Source organism: Lissotriton vulgaris, chromosome 4_1, assembly GCF_964263255.1.
Source record: "Lissotriton vulgaris chromosome 4_1, aLisVul1.2, whole genome shotgun sequence".
Classification (NCBI taxonomy): domain Eukaryota; kingdom Metazoa; phylum Chordata; class Amphibia; order Caudata; family Salamandridae; genus Lissotriton; species Lissotriton vulgaris.
The window spans coordinates 1,117,520,198-1,117,542,579 of record NC_141691.1 but is presented as its reverse complement, the minus strand read 5'-3'; the positions used below and the strand labels follow the sequence as shown (position 1 = coordinate 1,117,542,579).

Here is a 22,382-nt window from a genome sequence, read left to right as displayed (position 1 = left end):
AAGAATCCAAGGAGGACTTGAAGAAAGCTATACAGAGGGTTCACAGGGATCCCTTAAGGAAACATCCTAACCGGACAAAACCCAGGAAGATTCTCATAAAGTTTCTTATCTTCTCCCTGAAAGAAAAGATTCTTAACAGTGCCTCGAAACCGAAATCTCTGAAATCCAGAGATTTCTCCTAGGAAATAAGCATGGGCGAATTTTGCGAATCTCGCGTTCGCGAATTTTGCGGATTTGCGAACTCGCAATCCGCAAAATCCGCGAATTCTCGCGAATTTGCGGATTTTTTTTTTTTTGTGTTTGCGCGGGTTTCTGCCAGTTCGCGAGGGTTTTGTACAATGTCGCAAATTGCGAACTTACCTGTCGGGTCGCAAGTTTCGCGAACTTGTTGTTTCTACGTGTCCAGCCTGTTTGGGACACTCTTCTTCATCACTGCCACTCTCTGTCACCACTGCCACTCTCTGACTACTCATGCCACCCTCTGGCCCACCCATGCCACCCTCTGTTTCATCACAGCACCCTCTGGTTGTCCAGTCAGTGTACATTATTGTGGCAACGCAAGCACACCTTCCCTGCCTCAAGTGACCTGAATTAATTTGGGGCTGATTAATGTGTCACAGAATATTTTTTTAGCTGGCACCTGCTTCCTTAGTGCTTCCTGATTAGTGAACTTTTGCACTTGCTAAGTGCTTTCATTGTTGCAAAATTAGTTACAACACCTGCCCTGCCCCAACTGACAATAATGAATTAGGGGCTGATTAATGGATTTGAACTGCCAGCCTGGCTCCTGCTTGTCTCCCTTAGCTGTAATTCAGGACCTTTGTGGCATATGTGTAACTATTCTGAGGTTCAGAGCAGGGTCACATAATAGTTGCAACTGGCAACTGAACTCTGGAGGGGCCCCTCAGCAAGCACTACAGGAAATGGCTACTAATGATGAGCCTGAACTTTTGAACCTGGTAAGTAGTTTCAGTTTTGATTAGATCGTATTTCTGCAATTTTGCACTTATTCGCGGGGCGCGAAGTTGTACTGGGAAGCCGCGAACTCACGCGAACAGTGCGAGCAGTGCGAGCAAAATCCGCTGCTCGCGGATTTGCGGATTTTGCGGGAGATTCGCGAATCTCGCGGATTGCGAATTTCCCGAAAATCCGCAAAATCCGCGAGCGAAACTGATTTTCCGCCCACACCTACTAAGAAATCCGCTCTGATTTGGCTTGAGTCACCCTTGACAGGCAATGAGAGCTGGGCAGGAAGCTGGATGACTTCAAGAAGCTTGGTGCAGTGGCCCAGTTAAAATTTCCTGCATCCCTGAAAATCATGTATAACAACCAAATTTATAACATTAAATCAGTGCAAAAGGGAGATGAGCTTCTAGATATTCTCAGCAAAGTTAACAAATAATTAACTATTAAGTACTATACTTGTCACTTGCATCAGGGGTTGCCTGTATTCCTAGGGTTGGGTCATAAGGTTTGAGTTTTTTGTGACACTAGATAGTAGTGAGACAAGCGGAGAACATAAGTTCATACCCTTAGATTACACGCAGAGAGGGGTAGTGGAGTGAAATTTGGAGGTGGGGGTTCTCATTTTTGCCCCAATTAAGTACTTTAATATATAGGGACAGGGTAGATTGCCCAGGGAGGCAGAAACTGGACTACATTAGTCCAGATAAATGGGGAAGGGTTCTCCAGGGAGGGGTTATGGGCGGGTTGAAGGGAAGGGGGGGTGCACAAGGGGGGGGACATTGGGTTAAAAAATACAAATAATTCCTCATTCACTTTTATTTTGGCCTTCTCACATTTGGTATGGAACCGTTTTTTTTGTAGATTTCGTCTTCCTATGGTACAGGTGTTTAAACCTGTACGAAGGGACCCCCTCGAAAAGTTAGTTGTGGCCAAGGAACAGAGGGGAACAAGAACAATGGTGATGTACGGACGTTCCTACAGTGGCCTGATAATTCAATTCCGCAATTCTGTCTATAAATTTCCAAAACAGGTGACACAAAACAGATAATGTACCAAAATTATTCAAAACATATAAAAGTTTATTTTTTTCTCTTTTTTACTTTTAGTTCTGGTTCATATAGATCCTGTTATCAATCAGAATCCATGATAAAGACACTGTTCAATTCATATCAAAAATACAGGACAAGTACAGATAAGTCATAAATATCTACAGCAACAATGAGCAATACAAAATTATTAAATAATACCCCTTGGTAACAACTATATCTCTCAACACGTGGGCCAAGATGTAACTTTGGGCTCCCTGCAGCGGGAGCCCAAAGTTACATCTTGGCCCACGTGTTTAGCATTGTCATCTGGCTAATCACTAATTCAGTTCCTTCTCCATCTTAGTTTGTAGGTTGAGTGTGGTATGATTGTTAGCACGAGAGTATGGTGAGAGATATAGTTGTTACCAAGGGGTATTATTTAATAATTTTGTATTGCTCATTGTTGCTGTAGATATTTATGACTTATCTGTACTTGTCCTGTATTTTTGATATGAATTGAACAGTGTCTTTATCATGGATTCTGATTGATAACAGGATCTATATGAACCAGAACTAAAAGTAAAAAAGAGAAAAAAATAAACTTTTATATGTTTTGAATAATTTTGGTACATTATCTGTTTTGTGTCACCTGTTTTGGAAATTTATAGACAGAATTGCGGAATTGAATTATCAGGCCACTGTAGGAACGTCCGTACATCACCACAGGTGTTTAAACCTCCATGAGTAATATCCAGTTTTTATCATGGAATGTAAATGGAAACTCACCTTTTGAGAGAAAAGATGTCTGTAATATTCAAAAATTGGAAATGGGTGGAACACCTGTTATGCTTTAATCAGAGTGCTAATATGAGGGAGGTTGGTATTATGATTAAAAGGCAATCAAACATTTGAATTATAGACTCTATGGTAGACCCTAGGGCAGGGAGGTCATTGCGATATTGAGGATTCATAGTTTCTTGCTTACTGGCTAATATGGCCCAAATAAGGATGACCCCCTCTTTCCTGAAAACCATTTTTTCAAACCTTTTGGAATTTCCAGACCCAGTTATTATGGTTGGAGACTTTAATATAGTCCTAAATCCTAAACTGGATTAGTCTCCCAGTGGCCGAGCTAATATGTTGTCTAGGTCTCGGACGTACCTCCAATCGATGATGGCGCAGACTGGACCCTGTGACATTTGGAGGGACAGGTGGGGTTCACAGCCAGGAGTCTCTTTTTACAACAGCAAGTATGGCCATAAGTCAAGGATTGACTATATTCTGGTTAGCCACAGCCTTAGGGGTGCAGTCATGGGTATTGGTTATCTGACCCCCATTTGTTAGATCATGCAGCTGTATTCATGGATTTAGCCTTGGCAGGAAAAGCACAATTGAGGATTTGGACGTTTGATCGATCCTTACTTGATGAATCCGAGACAAAGTATTTGCTCCAGGAAACGGAGTGTTTTTTAGCTATCAATCTCGGCTCAGCAGAGACTTCAGTACTATGGGACGCATTGAAGGACTTCTTGAGAGGTATGGTCACGTCACGTGCAGGGTATGCTACAAAAATAGACATTACAGGGAGGAAGTGACTCATAAGGAGACCGAGATGAAGGCAGGAGAGCTGAGTCTGAATATAGAGACTGTCCCTGAAAAGCATCAAGAATATCTTGCTAAACTTGTAGGTCTAAAGGATCAGTTGGCCACTATCATCCAAGTGAGGGTCACCAGAAGGTGGGAGGCCAGTAAGCTTGCCCATTTTGAGTATGGAGAGGGGGCTGGCAAGCTTCTGGCGTGGAAAGTTAAGTCTGATAGTTCAAGAAATTTGATAAAACAAATTGAAAGTGAGGATAGGACTACTGTGCTATCTACTGACGAAGAGATTGGGGATGCTTTTTTTTGCTTTTTTCCAGGAACTATATGAAGAGGATAGTGTAGTGGATAAAACCAAGGCCATGGAGTGGCTAAATGGGAGCAAGCTGTCCTCCCTGAATTCGTCTCGGTGAGAAGACCTGGAGCTAGACATATCTCAGCAAGAGGTCAGGAAGGCTATTTTTGCCTGTAAGGGAGGGAAGGCCGCTGGACCTGATGGGCTTTCAGCTGAACTCTATAGATCTTTAGGGGCGGCAATAATCCTGACATTGACAGTACTCTTTAATGAGATACTTTCTGAAGGTGCTAGGCTCTATGCCCCATGGGGAGAAGCCACTATCTCATTGATACCGAAAGCAGGGAAAAATCTGATGAGCTGTGGGTGTTTTAGACCCATTTCGCTGCTGAATGCAGATTACAACATTTTTGCAAGGATCCTGGCAGATAGGCTAGGAGCAGTGGGGGGTGATATGCTTCATCCCGATCAAAAGGGGTTTGTGAGAGATAGGAATCTAGCGGACCTCACTTATGATTTTGTTGGTGCAATAGACTTGGCTACCACTTTTTTCTTCCCCTAGCAGCAATGACATTAGATGCTACCAAGGCCTTTAACAGGGTCAACTGGGCATATCTCTCGGCAGTTTTGGAAAAATTTAACTTTGGGGAGAAATTCTGCCGAGTAATCCAGCTTATATATCGGGACCCTACGGCGAGACTCCTGGTAAATGGCAAATTGACCAACCCCTTTAAAATCACCATGGGTACAAGACATGGCTTCCCCCTCTCCCCACTCGTCTTAGATCTATATATTGAGCCTTTTGCTCAGCATTTGAGGAGCCTGGTATTTTACCATTCAAGTTTGGGGACTGGGAGAGGAAGGTAGTGCTGTATCCCAATGATGTTTTAATTCTATCTTCTGATTTAGAGAGGTCTTTTCCTCAAGTCATCAGGTTGGCACTGGACTTTGGGCAGGTTTCCGGTTATGAGGTTAATGTGAAAAAAACAGAGATCATGTCCTGGAACCTACCGGAGTGCCGGCACCAGACCGAACATGACATAAGGTACTTGGGGATTAGGATAGTTCAGGACATAGACAAGATCTCAGGGACCGACTTGGCAAATGTTTCAAGGGAATGCCAGAAATTAATGAAATCGTGGGCCCAATGACTATTCTGGGGAGGACCAACTTGATTAAGATGGTAATATAACCAAAACTTACATTCCGTTTCAATACAAGCTTCAGCAAGCAATTAACTAATTTGTACAAGGATCGCTTGGAAGAAGTTGAGGTGTAGGGTGGAGAAGGGGGTTCTAGCATTCCCCGATTTGCAGTACTACGCATGGGCATTTCAGTTGCCGCACTCGAGAATGTTGCTGAAAACTCCAGACCACACAGGGGTTGGAGCCATGTTCTCCGCTATGTTAAAGGGTGTGGGTTTATCGCAGGAAGGATTTCTTTTTAAATATGGAGAACATAAGTTCTTTAAAAAGATTAGATTGAAAGTCCTGTTGGGGATTGCCCGAGTATGGGCTAGAATCAAACAGTGCACTGGTCTTAACTACTTTTCCAGTCGGACCCCTTTTTGGGACTCCCAGGGGTTCCAGATTGCTTGAAGGACAAACTAGCTATACCAGTACCACTCAGAACATCTGGTTTAAAGGTGTGGGGGGATCTGGCGCCCAATGGCTCACTTACACCATGGTTATTACTACACAAGAGGATGGAAGAGGGCAGAGTTGGGCCCTGAATTTAAAGAAAGCCATAGGCATAGGAAATACCCTTGAAGAACAGTTAGTGGAAAAACCGGTCCATAGTGGAAATTATTGATGGAGATTTTAAATTAGCTGAAGAACTGTGGGGGGCCTCCATGCCAGATGAATAGATGGAAGACCTGTGGCACACTTCCTTTAACACCCTGTTTGTCATTGTAAAACCAGCTTGGCTTAGAAGGAACCATTTTTTCAATGTCCATAGGGCCTACTTATCTCATTTAAGACTGTCTAAAACATTGAAGGGACCTCCAGTCAGCTGTAAGAAATGCAATCTAGAGAACGCCTCTGACATCCACATGTTTTTAAAGAATGCCCAGGGATAATAGAATATTGGGAAAAAGTAGGGGCTACCATCGCTGACATCTTGGGATTCCCAGTTCAAATCACTCTTGCTCTAATAATTTTGGGCATATCCAGCGAGATAACAAACCGGGTAAGGGGGTTTCTTTTCTATGCAATCTTGCTGGCTAGGAGGAAAATCTGCAAGAGATGGGTAGAAGTTGCACCCCTACACATTTGGAGTGGTTGTCCTCGCTAATGAAAACATCCAGAGCAGATTTGGGAATATTGCAGAACAGTAAGTAGGAAGCATTATGAGATTGTTTATTATGCTGGTCCAAGCGTTCATTTTTGGGGATCATTATTTAGGGGTTTGAGTTGTTATGTTTTAATTAATTTGGATCCTATGATTAGGCCTCTTTGAATCTCTCTGACTGTGTTGGACCCTTCCTCCCCCTCTTTGGTTCCATCTCTTTGCAGACCAAAGTCAACAGTCCTTGGTTATATTCGAACCGGAAGAGAGTGTGACCACACCTTTCCAATATAGGGGCAGTGACAATTTTAGGACTGTTGTCTACCAGTAGGCGGGGCGCTTTCTCCTGTTCCCCTCTTGAAAGCCTACGTCTCCCCAAAACTGAGTAACAGTAACAATGGCCTATTTTGTCAACTAGAGTCTGAGGCGAATGAGGTTACAAAAAAATAAATAAATTGATCGTCCTTCAAGATGGCTTCCTTTGAGAAGAGGATGCTTCAATAATCATCATGGATATTTTTTTTATTGTATTCAGGTCGTTTGTAAATGTGAAGGGGAATTGAGAGGTAATAAATTAGGTGGAAGAAGGCTTTTCACCCACAAGGGCAGGTTTTGTCAAAATAAACCTCTACTTCATGACAGAGCAGATACTAGGTGGAGGGAATGGATGTGGGAAGTCTGCATACAAATACTGGATCTGACATGTTCAAGAGTCAGAGTTGTCTTGTAGAGGCTAACTGCTGCAAGATGGAGGAAGATTTCTGCTTCGTCCAGGAACCTGATCTACTGCAGCAAGATGAATTTCTACTCAAGTCTCGATTATACCCCCGCATTTCTGCTATCCCTCTGCTGTAAACAGAGCACAGGGTGGTATTTTGCTAGTACCAGGCCTGATTTCAATCCTCAAGGTGTGTAGAGAGAAACGGAAGGGAAAGGCTTGGATATTGCATCATTCCATGTTTGATGGCAAGATGTTCTTATCAGAGTCAGTCTGTTTCCCAATGGGAACAAAGGATGTGGTCCCACTAATAGTAAGGTTGGTGTATAACCTGATTCTTGTCATAGATACCAATGTAGATTTAACACAATGGAGATATAGGGAAACTGTATCTATCTCTGGGCTGGAAAGATAGTATACAATTTATGTTGGCCTGGTGCATGCTAAACGTCTATTGAGGATGGACTTTTTATATTCTTGAATGGCGTACAGGATTTAAGCTAAGCTTGACTACATTTTTCTAAAATAGCAGCCAGATCTTGTAAAAAGACAGCAGGTTCACATAAATGTGGTGTCAAATGAAATGGGGACCCCATCAAAGAAGGGCTCTAACTAATGGTCCATTGTGTGGACCTAGTGGTTGTGAGTGAAATCTGATGGCAAATTAACAACAACCTGTTAGATATACTGATAAGAAAGACTCAGATAAAGACATAATTAGGGATGCTATAAAGATGGTTCTTTGCAGTTATTACAATACAGGTGCTTTGACATTAAAAAGAATGAAGGAGGCACTGCAAGAGAAGCTTAGGACACAGCCTTGAGAAATAGAGGCAAAACATAGGCATGATCAAAGAAACGTTGCAAGAATATCATTTTCATAACTAATGGAGAGCAGGACAGGGTGCTAGCACTGTAACAGGTAGCATATACACTAGCCAGAGAGCACAAATTTATTAAAAGGAATAAAAAGCATCCAAGCTTTCTGCAAATAAACCTAGAGCAAAACAGGTGCAGGTGCTTATAACAGAGGTTAGGGGTGATCCTGAATTCCATCTTACTGAATAGACGGAACATTTTGAAAAATAAGAATACCAGATCTGAGAACTCGTGATGATTAACCAATTCCCTGAGCCGCGAAATCCATCACGGCGCGGGGGGTTAGGGGTGGGCATGGCACTCCGGTACTTATGACGGCTCCACGCCGTCATGAGTCACTGGCGGTGTGTGCTCATGACGGCATGAAGCCGTCATGACCCCGCCCACTCATTAATTCGCCCGCACAGGCGGGGAATTAGTGCCGCGTGGGCGGAGCGGCAGCAGCATGACGACTCCACGCCGTCATGAGCACACGCCGCCCGTGGCTCATGACGGCGTGGAGCCGCCATGAGCACACAAAGGGTTAATCGTGTGAGGCACATCCTACTTTTTAGCAAAACGTTACACTCCCCTGTTTTTTGCATTGTTGATTGTAACCTTTTGATGCCTAACTTATTTTGTTTTTCTCTATAGCTTCACCTCTTTTTTTCCGCGATATGGGAATGACCCTTTGTTCCAGAGCTAACAAGGGACCTATTGGATACAGTGTATACACTAAACTTTTTTGGAATGAAGGGTCAGTGAGGTCTTTGTTGTTGTACAGTTCTTGAGTGGAGGGCACCCCATTGCTCTCCTTTTTTCCTCTCTAGCTCCTGTTATGTTTGATCATATATATGGAGACAATACCAAGAAAGCATTCCATCACAGTAAAAAGGAGGCCATCTTTCTGTCATTGGATGCTGCAATTGCAATCAATAGGGTGGATTAGTCCATCATGTTATGCACCCTACATAAATTTAACCTAGGCCCTTAGTTTATTGCATGGTGGGCTACAAGTGTCAGAGACAGTAGACGAGAAACTGGATAGGAGAGGATTCCCTGTTATCATCCATACATCCTTACCTTATAATAGCAGGCCCTTGCTTAATAAATCTTAGATAACCCTAGCATAATAGCTATGACATTTGGAGGTGACATGCTTAACCTATTTTTGTTCATTGATGATGTGTTTGTATCTCTGTCTGACTCAGTATACTGAAAGCCTGCACTTTTAAGGGGATTAGTAAAGTATCAGGATACCAAACAGACATCAGATGCGCTGATATCCATAACATCAGATGCACTGATTCTGAACTTAAATAAGAAAGGGTCAGTGAACTGAAACAGCAGGCGCCCTTTAGGTAGCTAGGAGTCTACTTCACATTAGATGTGTACACCACTCTACAGAGAAGGTATAAATACATGAAAAACACTATTGAGACTGAGCTGCTTTAATGGAGTACCGTTTCAAGCTCTATTGAGGCTGTTCTGCTATAATAGGGTATCATTGCCACCCCAAAGTCACGATGTCAGGGTGGCCTAGAATATTATATCTCTTTCAGGCATTGTCATTAGTCCTTTAAAAATAATGTAGAATTTGAGAAATTATGTAATGCATTTATTTGAGAAGGAAATAATTTCACTCTCATAGGGAGTAGCAAGATCAAGAGAGTGAGACCTTGGGATGCTAAATCTAAAATCTTGCTAATAATCTTTTCTACTGCACTATATAACTGAGTGGATTCTCTCCTAGGTAAGGAAGGTATGATGCGTTGGTGCCCATACTCTTTCAGAATGCCACCAACAGAAATTCTGTAGATTCCAAAAGTACCAAGGCATGAAAAGACTTTTGTGATTCCGGTTACACCAACTACTCTTCAGGTGTGGCACAGTGTAGGTGATTAGTGGGGTCAGACCATGTACCGTAACCCTCCACATTTACACCGTGTTTTGAGAGCATGGCCTTTTAACCATGGACTGGATTGCAGACGCTGAACGTGTAAAAATGGCCATTGTACAAAGCTAAGGGAATAGCTAATAAAGAGTGATAAAAATATTTTCAAAAGATCGAAGAAGACTTCAGTGATCAGGAAAGAGAATCATTTCAATATTTTCAAGTCTACCACACGATACTCAACATGCAGATGAAGCTTGGTGCTACCAGACTTTTGCCCATATTTGAGAGGTTCCAGCAAAGAAAGGGAAGATCACATCACACTGTATTGTGTATCAGCACATGATTTAGTACTAGATAAGGGTGGATGTGCATTTGAGAAGGCATAGGGGAAGGATTTAGAGAATGAGTTTTAGGAAGAGAAATTGACCTAACATAGGCACTGCTTCCCATGCCTGGAGGAGGGAAACTATCAAACTATGTATGCAGGTGGTGAACACCACAAGATCTTATCCTGCTGGGGATGATGTGACAACATTGGCCCACATGCTTATCTTTTGTGGCAATGCCCAAAAATTCAAGATTTGTAGTATGTGCTCCTAGAGGATATTGAGAAACCTATAGAAAAAAATTAAAGCAAGGGCATCCTTAGTTGTGCTGTTGACATATGCCGTGCGCCTCACATGGAGAGATCACATCTCATCAAAGTAATCTAACATGTAATGGCAGTAAAGCAGACAATCCTAGCTCCATGTGTGGCACAACAGGAATTCCTAAAATCCATTGGTTACCGATGTTATGGCATTTTCTAGGGGTGGAGAAGATTGCTTGTGAATCACAGTTGTAAGATACTTGCAGCAGGCATGTCTTCCAATGTTTTGAGTGGGTGGACGACAGTAGGGCAGAAGAAGAGAAGGTAGTTATGGATTGTTATGGAATCTTTGTTAATGCACACATTGGTATTGTCCTTCTTTAATGCTGTATCTTTTTCTACATGTAATGAAAAATAATAAGCCTTGTTAACTTCCAATTGATTTTAGCTCTGAATTTCATTGCTATAGGACATGATGCGCCTAGACACCTTAGGGTATTAGTTGTGCACTAAAAATCCCGTAAATAAATAAATAAATAAATGATGCATTTTTTTTGTTATTTTTCAGGCGTAAAAGCTGGTTTGAAGCGTACTTACTCTGGCATCACACAGGAACAGTTGGACGTGAGCAACATGCCACAGTGGAAGCCACTTTTGTATGGTGTAGCATTTCTTCATACAACTGTCCAGGTTACTAATTTAAAATTCCTTATAGTTAAACATTTCAAATGTGCATCTTAAATAACTGTAGTCATCCTCTCCTTTATCTCTGCAATGCTTTAGCTCAGTCTGTCCCTACCCATCATAGCTCAAACATTTCATGACACCTTTCTCATTGAAAACGTATTTTATATGGTCCCAGAATTTTTTTCTGTCCATAATTTAGTCTCAGATACTTTCTAAGGCCTCGATTTCAAGTCCTTCTTTATTGGTGGTTTATTTATCTCAGTCGATAAACACTGATTTTCCTGGGATCATTCTTTATCATAAGCAATAAATGACACCAAGTATGAATTGCCCCGTGAGAATCGGACATATCATGCAAAACATCAAAATCTATATGTCTCTGTATCTACAGGGCCATTTTCGCCTTGTAAATTTCATCACATTTGACAGATGTTAATGACAGATTTTTAATTCCAACACCTTGTACACTAGGATTTGCACAGATGTCAACATTTACAGAGGCACTCATAATCAAGGCCTTCACCTTTTCTGTGGTCGCTGTCAGAGTATGTCAAATGTGAATAATTTATTTAAAGGATAGTGAGGACTGATGTCGTTTACATTCTAACCCTTCTCCTGAACTTCATCCATTTTGGATTATGCAACATTGAAATTTCTGCTACCAAAATGAGAGCTTCCATTTTTTTTGTTGCAATTTAGCAGCATCAGAAAGCATGTGCCTCATCACCCATACACTTGAGGAGTCCTCTGTCCACAAGCTCTCATTATCCACCGGGCCATAACGTTTGACTTTTGTGAAACTTATTTTTGTCAGTCTTCTATTTTAGAGTAACACAATCTCTTGTTTCTGTTTTGTTGGCTGTCAATGAGCTATTTTTTCTCAAGAAACTATTTTTTTATTTGAAGTTTTGGTAATTTTTATCTTGAAACATCAAATATTTTCCTTGATTTACCGTAACAGTTTTGGTGTGTTTGACTATACAACATACTATATTAGTCTCACTAAATTGTAATGGAATTAAAGACTAATCTTTTTGAATTAACTAGTTGTTGCTTTCCCATCTATTTTTCCCTAAAGGACAAACTTTAAAAAAAAAAGTCTTTTATTGAATTTTGGAGTTAGGTGACAACAAAACACACAGCCTAGTGGGAAGGATATGCTAACAGAAGTCAACCAGATCTGCTACCTTGTAGACAAAGGAGATGATGGACAGAGCCCTGAAACTTTTCAGACACTCACCCCCAGTCACAGATCCTGGTTGAATCTATCATCCTTCTTTAGCTCAGTTTGCCACCTCAGTTCAGACCCAGCTATATGCAAATCAGTCTTGACCCTGTGCCTCATGGGAACAGTCCAGCCCAAACTGGCAAGCCAGGTCTTCCCTGAACCAGAAACGATCAACCTGGGACCAGTTTCGGGGTAACACCCCTCATCCGCCAGGCTAGCTTGAATCCAGTGGCAAAGTGAGCAAGGGACCCACCCATGTCTGGGCATACCCTGCCAACTTAGGATGAACAAAGCAAACACAAGAAGATGATGGACGGTGCACTGAAACTTTTCAGACACTCACCCCCAGCCACAGATCTGGGTTGATTCCATCATCGTACTTTAGCTCACTTCGCCTCCTCAGTTCAGAGCCAGCTATATACAAATCAGTCTTGACACTGTGCCTCATGGGAACAGTCCAGCCCGACGATGGATTTAGGTCCTGATCTCTGTACTGGGGCGAATGTATGACATTGTTCTACATTCTGTCCATCAATTGTTCTTTTTGCATTTGTCACCCTGAGTGGGATGGGTATGCCCAGACGTGGGTCCTGTGCTTTCCATGCCACTAGAGTTGAGCGATTCTGGCTGATGAGGGGTAAAACCCCGAAACAGGGCCTGGTATACTTGTTTCCAGTCCAGAGAGCACCTGGCCTGGCGGTTCGGGTTGGACTATTTTCATTGGGCACAGGGTCAAGACTGATTTGCATATGGCTGGGCTCAAACTGGAATAGTATGGGGAGCAAACAAAATGATGAATTGAGGCCCAGATCTTGGTACTGGGGTGAATGTATGACATTTTTCTGCATTCTGTTCATCAATTGTTCTTTTTGCATGGATTAGGGGACAGCCCAATGTCAAGTGTAGAAACTCTGCTCACGCAAGACGTTGGGTCACTGCCGCGGTATGGTGAATCCAAAAATAAGAGAGGATGTAGACCGCATTAATCTTGCCCAGGGACCAAAACTGCTCAAAGGAAAGAAACTCCCTCCTAAAGCGACTGCCCACATCGACAATCCCTAGCCGATCACAAACAGATCTGTCAAATATAGGGGGCAGAGATAGGTATTTTTGGAAAGTAAAGTGACAGGAGTCTCATGCTTTTTGCCAGTGTCCACAAGGCCCAGTGGGTGCAGTGGACTGATTTAATATAACTACCAGGCGTGGTTGTTGTGAAGCAAGTATAGTATCAAGATGGCCCTTATCTGGTTGATCATGCTAAATTAGAAGATGGAAGGCTGTAAGCCCAGGGCTGATCCAGTAAATGGCATAGTGTGCCTGGGTTACTAGAAAGTAACATCCTCAGTCCGGTACAGTGAAAACTGCCTTTCTCATAGTCACGTGTGAGTCTCTTCCAGTTCACCTTTGAATTCCTCCTGCCCCAGACAAGTCTCATCAGCTTTGTTTAGAGAAGAATGAACCTTTTTCTCCCAGGTGGGTTGGGAAACATAGGATAGGGGTGGGCGTAGTTCTCGAAGTAGCGCTGTGCGAAGCTTCGCGAAGTGCACTGTGCACTACGCAAACTTTACAGAGCACTACGCGAGCTGCGTAGTAGCATGTTCGCACTGTGCAAGATGCATTTTCAATGATTGCACAGTGCGGACAAGCATCCGGCACTGTGCAATCATTGAAAACGGCATCTTGCACAGTGCGAGCGGTAGTTTTCTGCTGCTCGAGTAGATTATTACTCGAGCGGCAGCTTTCTCAATGCGAACTGGTAGTTTCTCATTGAGAGCAGTCGCGAGCATGCGCAACCCCTCACAATGAGAAACCTGACCTCCCAGCGTTGAGAATCTCGCTGGGATGTCATTTTGCTTGCTCAGCGGTCGCACACATGACGTTGAGGATCGCGAACAAGCAAAAAATGACCGCTGCACTATGCTACGCTGCACTACGCGTGTTCACACTGTGCTACGTGCAGCTCGCGTAGTGCGAAGTTGCGCAAACTTCGCAAACTCCGCGAGCGTAGCGTAGTGCTTCGCCCAGGGTTATATAGGATACTAAGGATAGAGGAAAAGTAAGCCACATCTTCATCCAGGCCTCTAGGCCGTCCAGCACCGGGTCATAGTTATTACGAAGCATAGACCTTTACAAACCACATAATCTAGATACCAAGGTAGCAAAATGTGTCAAGTCTCCATGTTAGCACAAAATCCAGAGGGACTTTGGTCATAGCATCTGTAAGCAGAAATATTTCAGACTTTTTTTGGTTAATACATTAGCCGGCAAAGTTGCTGAAGTGGATGATGTCTTGAATGATGGGGCTTAGATTAGTCAGGGTACTTAACAAAAGAACAGCACGTTGTCAGCATAAAGTGCAAAAAGATACTACTGAATAGGAAATCATAGGCCCCTACGAAGAGGTTTTCTTGAAGCATGGAGGTGAGAAGCTCGATGGCTAAAGCAAACAACAGCAACAACAGAGAACAGCTCTGGTGCGTGCACCTGCGGATCATGAGCAGCCTTGTGAGGCAGCCGTTGACCATGACTCAGGTACTTGCGTCCCTGTAGAGCAGTTTCATCATGTCAAGGAATTAATGTCCAAGGGCCATCCAACAAAGGTCCGCAAACAAAAAGGGCTGTTGCAGAGAGTTAAAAGCTTTCTCTGCATCAAGGAACTCTGAGATTACCTAAGCCTCAGGCTTTAGTCGCTATATCCTGGAGAGTAATGTACGGAGGTTATCAGAGGTGGCTCAGCTTGGTTAAAAGCCAGACTGATCCAGACTAACTAAGTTGGGCATTAATGAGTGGAGCTGATGAGCTAGGATTCAGTCAAAGATTTTACTGTCTTAGATTAATGTATTGATGAGGTTCTTTCCTAGCTTTAGGATAAGAGAAATAAGGGCATTTTTGGCAGTGGAGAGGAGGGTTCTGGCCACTACGGCTGAACGATAGAGCTCCAGGAGCTGGGGGGAGGAGGGGGATGTTATTGGACTCTTTGTAGAATCTGACGTTCAAACTGTCCAAACCAGTCTCCTTGCCACCTGAATAGCTATATATGTTCTGGAGAACTGGATGTAGTGTTAATATTGTCTTGAGGGACTCCCTCTTTCCCACCCTCCACTCACGCCATGGTGATATCATTGAGAAAGGTCTCAATTTGGTCAGTAGAGTGTGTTTTCCCAAATCGGCTACCTTGGGATCTGCAGCCTCTCTATATTGTACAAGTAGCTCCCCAAGAACAGCCAGCAGAGTGATGTCACAAGAGGATTCATACTAACATTGAGCAGTAGTCAGTTGGGTTTCAAGAGAATTAAGTTGTGCCTGAAGGTATTTAAGGATGCCAGACTATTTATAAAGAGAAATCCCATGGATATACACTTTAAAAATCCACCAAACCATCAAGTAGAAGGGGACAGAGCCCACCTTTTTGCTGTGAAAAGTGTCTCAGTACCCAGTGCCATGTCTGCTTTAAAAACTGAATCCACCAAAGTGACTAGGGGAAAGCACCACGGTTTGTAGGACACACTTGGGCATGGAATCTGGATATGAAATAGTAATGGGGAGTGGTCTCAGGGAGGGATGTATGATGTAACAACGCGGACTTTTACTCCGCATACTGTTACAACGCAGTTTTTACAACGCGGGTCATGTAACAACGCATGTATTTACAACGCATTTTTTTACAACGCAGGTACCTTTACAACGCGGACCATTACAACGTAAGTATTGGTAAGTATATATTAATTAGAATAATATAATAGTAACTTAATTTTAAAAATATAATTTAATGTAATTTTAAATAATTTAATTTCCGTAAATTAATTTTAATGTAAATAAATGTTACTTTATTTTTACCCTGTACCCCTGTACCCCAAAAACTCAAAACTGACCCACAACCCCAAAAATAATGCAAAGTAATTTAATTTAATTTATTTGCTAATAAATAATTTAAATTAAAATTAAATTTAATTTATTTTTACCCTTTTCCCAAAAACCCAAAACTGACCCTGAACCCTAAAAATACCCCTTTACCCAAAAACCCAAAACTGACCCTGAACCCTAAAAATACCCCTTTACCCAAAAACCCAAAACTGACCCTGAACCCTAAAAATACCCCTTTACCCTAAAATCCAAAACTGACCCTGAACCCTAAAAATACCCCTTTACCCAAAAACCCAAAACTGACCCTGAACCCTAAAAATACCCCTTTACCCTAAAACCCAAAACTGACCCTGAACCCTAAAAATACACCTTTACCCAAAAACCCAAAACTGACCCTGAACCCTAAAAATACCCCTTTACCCTAAAACCCAAAACTGACCCTGAACCCTAAAAATACCCCTTTACCCTAAAACCCAAAACTGACCCTGAACCCTAAAAATACCCCTTTACCCTAAAACCCAAAACTGACCCTGAACCCTAAAAATACCCCTTTACCCTAAAACCCAAAACTGACCCTGAACCCTAAAAATACCCCTTTACCCTAAAACCCAAAACTGACCCTGAACCCTAAAAATACCCCTTTACCCTAAAACCCAAAACTGACCCTGAACCCTAAAAATACCCCTTTACCCTAAAACCCAAAACTGACCCTGAACCCTAAAAATACCCCTTTACCCTAAAACCCAAAACTGACCCTGAACCCTAAAAATACCCCTTTACCCTAAAACCCAAAACTGACCCTGAACCCTAAAAATACCCCTTTACCCTAAAACCCAAAACTGACCCTGAACCCTAAAAATACCCCTTTACCCTAAAACCCAAATCTGACCCTGAACCCTAAAAATACCCCTTTACCCTAAAACCCAAAACTGACCCTGAACCCTAAAAATACCCCTTTACCCTAAAACCCCAAACTGACCCTGAACCCTAAAAATACCCCTTTACCCTAAAACCCAAAACTGACCCTGAACCCTAAAAATACCCCTTTACCCTAAAACCCAAAACTGACCCTGAACCCTAAAAATACCCCTTAACCCTAAAACCCAAAACTGACCCTAACCCCTAAAAATACCCCTTAACCCCAAACATATAACATTTAAAATATAACCATATACTTACCAATACTTACGTTGTAATGGTATGCGTTGTAAGGGTACCTGCGTTGTAAAAAAATGCGTTTTAAAAACATGAGTTGTAACAGTATCCGCGTTGTAATGGATGCGTTGTAAAAGTAGTGCGTTGTAAAAAATGCGTTGAAACAGGTGCACACCCTCAGGGAGTATGTGGCTTGTAGTCAATGTCACGCAGCCAGTTGAGAGTAGCCCAAAGTCAAAGTAGGATAGGAGTGTGAGTCGTGCACCGTGGAGGTAAAGGAGATGGAGGTGATATCACTCAGCCCCCACTATCCATCCATCAGACCATCCGAGGACATGAATTGTTTGAGAAAGTGTATAGCGTTTGCATTGCCCACCCTCCGAGGGTTAGTAGAGAATAGGACCGCGAGCATGCGCAACCCCTCACAATGAGAAACCTGACCTCCCAGCGTTGAGAATCTCGCTGGGATGTCATTTTGCTTGCTCAGCGGTCGCACACATGACGTTGAGGATCGCGAACAAGCAAAAAATGACCGCTGCACTATGCTACGCTGCACTACGCGTGTTCACACTGTGCTACGTGCAGCTCGCGTAGTGCGAAGTTGCGCAAACTTCGCAAACTCCGCGAGCGTAGCGTAGTGCTTCGCCCAGGGTTATATAGGATACTAAGGATAGAGGAAAAGTAAGCCACATCTTCATCCAGGCCTCTAGGCCGTCCAGCACCGGGTCATAGTTATTACGAAGCATAGACCTTTACAAACCACATAATCTAGATACCAAGGTAGCAAAATGTGTCAAGTCTCCATGTTAGCACAAAATCCAGAGGGACTTTGGTCATAGCATCTGTAAGCAGAAATATTTCAGACTTTTTTTGGTTAATACATTAGCCGGCAAAGTTGCTGAAGTGGATGATGTCTTGAATGATGGGGCTTAGATTAGTCAGGGTACTTAACAAAAGAACAGCACGTTGTCAGCATAAAGTGCAAAAAGATACTACTGAATAGGAAATCATAGGCCCCTACGAAGAGGTTTTCTTGAAGCATGGAGGTGAGAAGCTCGATGGCTAAAGCAAACAACAGCAACAACAGAGAACAGCTCTGGTGCGTGCACCTGCGGATCATGAGCAGCCTTGTGAGGCAGCCGTTGACCATGACTCAGGTACTTGCGTCCCTGTAGAGCAGTTTCATCATGTCAAGGAATTAATGTCCAAGGGCCATCCAACAAAGGTCCGCAAACAAAAAGGGCTGTTGCAGAGAGTTAAAAGCTTTCTCTGCATCAAGGAACTCTGAGATTACCTAAGCCTCAGGCTTTAGTCGCTATATCCTGGAGAGTAATGTACGGAGGTTATCAGAGGTGGCTCAGCTTGGTTAAAAGCCAGACTGATCCAGACTAACTAAGTTGGGCATTAATGAGTGGAGCTGATGAGCTAGGATTCAGTCAAAGATTTTACTGTCTTAGATTAATGTATTGATGAGGTTCTTTCCTAGCTTTAGGATAAGAGAAATAAGGGCATTTTTGGCAGTGGAGAGGAGGGTTCTGGCCACTACGGCTGAACGATAGAGCTCCAGGAGCTGGGGGGAGGAGGGGGATGTTATTGGACTCTTTGTAGAATCTGACGTTCAAACTGTCCAAACCAGTCTCCTTGCCACCTGAATAGCTATATATGTTCTGGAGAACTGGATGTAGTGTTAATATTGTCTTGAGGGACTCCCTCTTTCCCACCCTCCACTCACGCCATGGTGATATCATTGAGAAAGTTCTCAATTTGGTCAGTAGAGTGTGTTTTCCCAAATCGGCTACCTTGGGATCTGCAGCCTCTCTATATTGTACAAGTAGCTCCCCAAGAACAGCCAGCAGAGTGATGTCACAAGAGGATTCATACTAACATTGAGCAGTAGTCAGTTGGGTTTCAAGAGAATTAAGTTGTGCCTGAAGGTATTTAAGGATGCCAGACTATTTATAAAGAGAAATCCCATGGATATACACTTTAAAAATCCACCAAACCATCAAGTAGAAGGGGACAGAGCCCACCTTTTTGCTGTGAAAAGTGTCTAAGTACCCAGTGCCATGTCTGCTTTAAAAACTGAATCCACCAAAGTGACTAGGGGAAAGCACCACGGTTTGTAGGACACACTTGGGCATGGAATCTGGATATGAAATAGTAATGGGGAGTGGTCTCAGGGAGTATGTGGCTTGTAGTCAATGTCACGCAGCCAGTTGAGAGTAGCCCAAAGTCAAAGTAGGATAGGAGTGTGAGTCGTGCACCGTGGAGGTAAAGGAGATGGAGGTGATATCACTCAGCCCCCACTATCCATCCATCAGACCATCCGAGGACATGAATTGTTTGAGGAAGTGTATAGCGTTTGCATTGCCCACCCTCCGAGGGTTAGTAGAGAATAGGACCATGTTTAAATCAACACTACTCATAATGTGGGATTCATTAGGGGGACAATAGTGGCAGGCTGGAGTGTCAAAGAATTCTAAGGTGTCTACATTCGGAGCATAGGAGTTGATGAGTGTAAGTGGGAAACCTTGCAGCAACCTGGAAAGGTGAATGGTATAACACAAGTCTGCAGTGTTGGGAAGTGACCTTTTAACTTAGATCACTGCTCCAGATAAGTATGTATTGTTAGAGGTAAAGTACTTGCTTGGGCCCCACTTGTCAGCAAACAGTTGGGTTTCTCTAGGAGCTGTATGCATCTTCTTGAGCAATGCATTTTGAATGCCATGATAGGCATGGATCAAGCAGTATTTCTTGGGGATTCTCAGGCTCCTAACATTCCAGGTAACTATGTTCATTTTATAGGGTGTAATAGGTGTGTATGGATATGTGTGGGGTGTTGGTTCCAAAGCAGGTGTCAAACCTTTGGGATTTAGAATGTGTGTGTGGGATAAGGTTGACCTAGGTCTAGTACAATGAGATGCCAACATGTAAACAAAAACCTACCACAAACAGTGCCAAACATTCCCTCAACCTCCCTTCCACACTGATTTCCCCAGCTCTCAGTGAATATACCCAACATACAAAGCTTTCCCCAATTAGTGCTAAGCACACAGGAGAAGTGGATCAATGCCATCCACCCAGCAGCTCTGTGCAGGTAAGCATGGTGGGGTGGGAGTGGAAGTCGACAGATGACGGAATCAGAATTATTTCTTTATTTAATTTTCCCTATTCCATTGTCAGTCGACTCCCGCCCACCTCCCCCTACCGCTCTTACCAGCACGGACCACCGCTGCATCCTCCTGGGCCCTCAAGCTATGCCGAGAAACACACAGGTCACAAAAATGACTTGGGGAAAGGAACAGCAACTTATATAGCAAGTTTAGTGCAAGTCAGTGGTTCCCCTGAACCCAGGAATAGGAGATGAAGGAGAACTAAACAAGTAAATAACAAGTATAGGAGTAATGAACATCAGAGAAGATGTAGGACCCGGACCAATTAGGTTGACTCTGAATGAATAAGAGAAGGAGAAAGGGAGATATGCTAAAGAAGGAAAATAAAGTGTGACAGTTATTCCACATCGTCGTACAGGTCTCTGGAAGATGCATCAACATCCGTGGAGTAGTCTGATGTGCTTTGCTGCTTCCTCCACTGCTCCCCAAGGTATGCCATCACAGCCCTCGTGGACTCCATAGGTGATGTGAAGAACATGGCGCGCCAACCTAGCTGAAGCCTCTGTTTGGCCGGGAAGAGCATTATGTAGGAAATCTCATTGGCACGGAGCAGTTTTATAACTCTGATGATGGCCCTTCTAGCCTCTGGTACCGATGCAGAAAAGTCTGGGTAGACATGGATGTCCATGTCCTTATAGGAGAGGCGGGGAATAATCGGTCAGATAGGGGCTCATGGGGAGGAGAACTGGAGCCCAGTGATGTCCTCTCGATTCACCATATCAGGAGGCTCGGTTTGAATCAGCCCCGACCTGGGCCCTGGACCATCTGCAGGTTTCAAAGGTCAGCCAAAGTTTTTTGGGGTCGTGCTTGCCAGTGGTAAGAGAGTCAGGAAAATTGGGCCAAAGGTGCCAGACACAGGGGGTGGGTCAGAAACCCTGTCTCCCCCAATGGTGCAGTCGGCAGCAGCTGAAAGTTCAGATAATCCCTAGGGCCCTTGTCAGGCAGCCACATGAGCCACGAAGGCAACGAGGAGGACGGGCACCAGCGGTCACAAGGTTGTTGTTGTGTGCAGATGGTCATCATCCCTAACGGGCCAACAGCTGCAAGCCAACAGCACAATCCTGCCACTGTGCTTGGAGGCCCCACCGAGGGGGAAGGGCAGTAAACAAACACACCAAATTGGACAGTGGGCCACCACACAATGAAGAGACCCGTCGGCGTCCACGCTCAGCCCTTCCCATGAGGAAATAGCCCTGGAAAGACAACACAGGTCATGAGAGTAATGAGAGCGGGAACCTGTCGGCTCAGGGGTCCGGTACCATCTGTGATGGCCAATCCACGCAGCCACGACTCGTTGAAAGCCACGTGCCGTGCACCATGTGCAGTTTGAACTCTGGCTGCAGGCCCCACTTTGGATGGTGGGTGATGCAGAGGCGGAGTAGGCATGGCTGCAGCAAACAGAGCAGGCCGGGGTGAGCTATGTCTCCCTCACCCATAGGTTGCGCCAACGGGCTTGTAGACAGGATTTTTTGAAGGATTTGTCAGGCTGAGGAGAGGAGGCCCGGAACTAGGCAGCCACCTTGATTGGCAACCGGCGACGCTCTCTCTGAAAATAGAAATTTAACTCGAATTTGTCATTCCCCTATTTGTCATACCTAAATTAAGCCTGTATATAATACATTATTACACGTTACATGCTCGGAGAAGTGTAGCACAGAGGCCGTGTGTCTTATGTTCCGGACTAAACTCTTCTCAATACTGTCTCCAAAATATGGTTTGGTGACTGACAATATGTTTTCTGGCAAATAATGCATCTACAATGGCTACACAACCCCGAAAGGGAAGACGATAGATTTACATCTCCAGCACATCTAACAAATGTCGACGGTGAATACTCCGGAGAACAGATACACATACGAATATCATGCTACCTATGCTCACATTAACAAATTAATAATTATTCATGAACCCTTTTGTTGTATAAAGGCTCGAAACTTCGTATATGAGTGGCACACAGGTAAAATGCTAAAACAATGTATTAAAGGCCTTTGATAAACTTTCCATTTGATCAGTGAATCCTTCATGGAATTAACCCTGCA

The 22,382-nt window shown here is 43.5% G+C and overlaps 1 protein-coding gene across 1 annotated transcript in view; it reads left to right on the top strand.

Annotated features, from left to right (window-relative positions):
• LOC147722959 (dynein axonemal heavy chain 5-like) overlaps nt 1–22,382 on the top strand; it is a 1,378,573-nt gene that overhangs the window by 1,110,816 nt on the left and 245,375 nt on the right. The window contains exon 71 of the mRNA XM_086965349.1: nt 10,805–10,926. Within this exon, the coding sequence (XP_086821475.1) occupies nt 10,805–10,926 (122 nt within the window). The remainder of the gene's footprint in view (nt 1–10,804; nt 10,927–22,382) is intronic.